This window comes from Erigeron canadensis, unplaced genomic scaffold (genome assembly GCF_010389155.1).
Source record: "Erigeron canadensis isolate Cc75 unplaced genomic scaffold, C_canadensis_v1 Conyza_canadensis_unscaffolded:174, whole genome shotgun sequence".
Lineage (NCBI taxonomy): Eukaryota > Viridiplantae > Streptophyta > Magnoliopsida > Asterales > Asteraceae > Erigeron > Erigeron canadensis.
The window spans coordinates 497-4,844 of NW_025215575.1; the positions used below are offsets into that span (position 1 = coordinate 497).

General features: G+C 37.4%; 1 protein-coding gene and 1 pseudogene across 1 annotated transcript; one reads left to right on the forward strand and one right to left on the reverse strand.

Moving 5' to 3' along the window:
* Positions 1 to 764: 764 nt before the first annotated feature.
* On the forward strand, positions 765 to 2,173 carry LOC122584254 (annotated as a pseudogene).
* Positions 2,174 to 2,395: 222 nt separating this feature from the next.
* Positions 2,396 to 4,348, reverse strand: LOC122584255 (DNA-directed RNA polymerases IV and V subunit 4-like). The gene is made up of 9 exons (XM_043756469.1): positions 4,329 to 4,348; positions 4,201 to 4,242; positions 4,045 to 4,107; positions 3,870 to 3,956; positions 3,560 to 3,671; positions 3,088 to 3,165; positions 2,916 to 2,949; positions 2,772 to 2,839; positions 2,396 to 2,531 (listed from the first exon to the last, which is right to left on the reverse strand). The coding sequence occupies exons 3-9, from the start codon at positions 4,103 to 4,105 to the stop codon at positions 2,396 to 2,398; spliced, it is 576 nt and encodes a 191-aa protein (XP_043612404.1). The 5' UTR covers positions 4,106 to 4,107; positions 4,201 to 4,242; positions 4,329 to 4,348.

Consider the following 4,348-nt stretch of genomic DNA (forward strand, 5'->3'; position numbering starts at 1 on the left):
ATTTTACAATGTTATTAAAATTGGTTTCTATCTACAAAGTCCAGATTTCACACAAGAATAATTGTACATCGCAGTATCTTGAGTTAAGTCGAGAAGGGGCTTTAAGGTGTTAATATGTGACAAAGATGAGAAGAGAAAAGAAATTACAATAAATTTCGTCTATAAAAAAGTTTTTCAACTGTTGAATGAGGGTATATGCTTCCAATATTATTTTTTTACATTAGTTTTATTTCTATTAGCTTAACATTCTTGACATTTGAATTAAACACATAATATCTACATATATCTTCAACTTTGAACTTATAAGCTTTTATGAGTTACAAGTATTAATATCTATTTTTAATAATGTCGTAAATCTCGTGTCCAGTGTTGAACACGGGTCTAAAATCTAGTATTATAATTATAACGTATAAAACTGATTTCGTTTAGCATTGGTATTTGGTAGTATGAATTGACTTTGAACAAGAAGGAATGCCATATATTGGATGGTTAAATATGAATGCATGCATATTCATTGTAGAGTAATATTCGGATTGTTTTTTAACAGTCCAACTTTTGTGGCTTCACAAGTGTTAGGATGAAATATGCATTTCCTTTCCCTTTGCCACAATACCAAATTAAGCTTCCCTTTATCTCTTCCTGCCTGTTGAACTAATGATCAACTATGAACACCGATACCGTCCAGGATCAGCTTGAAAGCCTCACAATCTCTCCGATCAATGTCAATATAAAACGCCTCCCACGCCTCACTGACACCCCCCAACCTCCGTAAATACACCAACCCTTTACAAAACAACAGCTTCTACCACCACTTAGACGACGATGGATTCTACATTTCCCACTCTGACATCATCCTACGTCAGATTGTCTTTGACTTTTCCGGTAACTTTCCTACAAATTCACCTCACTGGCCTACCATCGTGCCGGACCCCGCAAAGAAATCTTGTTTAATCCCAAACAAGTGCATGCCGCCATTGTCACCTGTGGAGGTCTATGTCCTGGACTCAATACTGTGATCCGTGAATTAGTTTTTGGTTATGGGAGTTGTATGGGGTCCGGGAGATATTTGGAATCAAAGCAGGATACCGTGGGTTTTATTCGTCTGATCCAATTAGGCTTGATCCAAAACTGGTTCACAATTGGCATAAGAGAGGGGGTACTGCACTTGAATCATCCAGAGGCGGTTTTGATCTTGAAAAGATCATCAATGCCATTGAAACTCGCGGTTTTAATCAGGTAGATTCTCTTTATGTTTCTTGATTACTTTTGTTATGGGTTAGGATACTCTGATGACATAGATGTGTTTCTAGGCTTCTAGCTTCATAACATTTGTAACCTACAGGTGTACATCATTGGAGGAGATGGCACTCTACGAGGCGCTGTAAAAATATTTAATGAACTTCACCGCCGCAAACTAAACGTTGCAGTTGTTGGGATTCCAAAAACAGTAGACAACGATGTGGGAGTTATTGACCGATCATTTGGATTCCAGACAGCTGTTGAGATGGCCCAGCATGCCATTAGTGCAGCCCATGTTGAGGCCGAGAGTGCACCTAATGGAATAGGATGGTCAAGCTCATGGGTCGCCACTCTGGTCACATCACCCTGGATGCAACTCTAAGCAGTTGTGATGTCGATTGCTGTTTGATTCCTGAAAATGACTTTTACCTTGAAGGCAAAGGAGGCTTATTTGAGTTTCTTACCCAGCGTTTGAAAGAAAATGGGCATGCAGTTATTGTCGTGGCAGAAGGAGCAGGCCAAAATATCATTCCCAGGACTGATTTGCAGAAACAGGAGAAGGATGAATCAGGGAATCCGGTTTTTTTTAGATGTCGGGGCATGGTTAAATTCAGAGATCAAGAAGTGGTGGGAGAGAGATCACAAGGGTGAGTTGTTTACGATTAAGTATATAGATCCTACTTACATGATACGGCTGTTACAGCTAATGCTACGGATAATTTGTACTGTACATTGTTGGCCCATTCGGCTATCCACGGGATTATGGCAGGATACACAGGTTTGTAACAGGTCCAATAAATGGTAACTATGCTTACATTCCTATGGACGAGGTGGCAGACTCTAAAAGTCCAGTAGGTACCAAAGACCACAAGTGGAATTGGGTTAGATCAGTCACTGCTCAGCCTGATTTTCAGAGAGCTTAAGCCCAAGCCCAAGGCCCAACCTCAGGCTGAATCCAAACCATCGATTGTTATCTCACAAGCAATGGGTAAGACAATGAAGACAACATGTTAACAGAAGCCAAAGAGTACAAATCAAGCAACTAGCAGCGTTTTTTGCACCTATACAATAAATTCTAGAAAATGATCATCAGCATTTTCCTACACATCAGAGTCAACAAAATACGAGATTACCAGTGAAATACATATTCCTTCAATCAATCAAGCACTATGGCGTCTCTGGTGCTCTCTGTAGCATGTTTAACCTTCTTCAGTTCAGTCAACGCACTTTTCAAGGGTTCCTTTACCTTGCTTTTCTTAGCCTGGAATACCACAAAAACATTAAACTGCAGCCTTTAATGGTATAAAAAAAGTAAAGTAAAGTAACTCCCAATGCCGTACATACAAATCAATCTATATTATTGACGGTTTCCCTTTAGCCACAGCTTATTTGGCTTCTGATTAAGAAATCCAATATTGCATTCTATTCTTCTTTGTTTATAAATATATCTAGCAAAGGTGTCGGTTACCAACTTATCTCATGCTTTTGATATATCTAAAGTTCCTTAGGATCAATGGGGTAAAGTATCATACTTCAATGATGGCAAGAGACCAAAAGCTTCACCAGAAGTTTCAATCGCAGTATTTGCAATGACACACATCTGAAATCAATAGAATTTGTCTTTAGGATACAAATTTTATATCTAAATGCAGAGTTTTGGAGGTTCAAATTGATACCTCGCCATCAGAAACACCTAGGTTCTTGAGAGATCTAGTTTTGAGTTAAAGGATCACCAACAATTATTAAGTGCAATAAAAATTCACGGCATATAAATAAAATGGAATGAAAAGGAACAGGAAGCAAAATGAAAAGTAAAGCATCTTAATGCTCATAAAATAGAAAGGATACTCCAATATCTGTCTAACCGAATGAGGATCAGTGTAAGGATTGGTCCTGGTGGCATACTGCAATGCCCTGTCAAAGGAACTGAAAAAGGAGATATGTGTTAAGAAATGTATTATGCATCGTTCATGCTTCAATTGCTTGCAAGCTGTATGTTTTCCTACTGAAGATACATAAACTTATATATGAGAAAACTTGGGTGATATGTCATATCTGGAAGGTCAAATGGATCAAAAGTCACCAAAGTGTTTTTTTTGCATAAAGCCTTGTATAATCATTTGACATACAAATCTAGATTATTATAAGAATATAATCACTTTTGCAATCCTATTTGACACACTAAATTATCATAAAAATGTAGAAAAGCTTTCGACGAAAAGAGTTTTGGGTCAGCCCCACCTGACCTGATACCCAAACCGTCCGACCCACACAATATGCCACTTACAATGATAAACATGATCTAAATTTAATTTCCCACCTAGGGATTTTGATTGTTGGATCCTTGGACAGTAGCACCATATGGTCTTGAATTCCTTGCAAGATTTGTGCAGCTTCGCAGTCCATCAAACACTCGGCATTTTCAGGAATCTCTGCTTAAATAAATATCAGAAATTAACAAACAATATAGCTTAGCAACACACAAACCTCGGTCACTATCTTTCAGGGATGCACACAAAACATTACCAATTAACGTTAAGCGCACTAGAACAGTAAATAGTAATATAAAGCAGCTTCATTTAGTGTAAGCCATTAACGAAATCTCGAAAAGAAGCAAGAAACACACTAACCCTCTTCAACCTTGAGCACAAGCGCAGGAGGCTCTTTCTTTGAACTGACACCTCCCTTTTCTCCCTTCCCCCCTTTGCCCTTATCACCTAGACGACAATATCCGTAAACGCAAACGACAAAGTAAATAAAAAAATTTACAAAATGGCACTAAACTGCTGCTTATATAAGTCATACCTTTAGCGAAAGCGGAATCATTGTTCCCGTTTCCATTCGTTTCGAACTTTTCATCAAACATATCTACAAAATCCATAAACATTTTCCAAATGTAAAAATCATATACATAAAAGCCACTAACTTTATTATATTTTGTATTAATTAAATGAAATATACCTTCAGAATCAAACTGAACTCTCCTTGATCCCTTATCTTTCCCTGTAATAAATAATTCACAAATTAAATAATTGTTATTTTAGCCCTAGAAAAATAAGATAAAAATTTAAAAAATGAATTAGAGATACCTGGAGATTTTAAAGCAGAT

Coding starts and splice junctions, on each gene's coding strand:
- LOC122584255 (XM_043756469.1), bottom strand. CDS start 4,105: ATGTTTGATGAAAAGTTCGAAACGAATGGAAACGGGAACAATGATTCC. Junction 3,672..3,869: donor TGTGCTCAAGGTTGAAGAGG/GTTAGTGTGTTT, acceptor TTATTTAAGCAG/AGATTCCTGAAAATGCCGAG. Junction 2,950..3,087: donor TCGGTTAGACAGATATTGGA/GTATCCTTTCTA, acceptor ACTCAAAACTAG/ATCTCTCAAGAACCTAGGTG.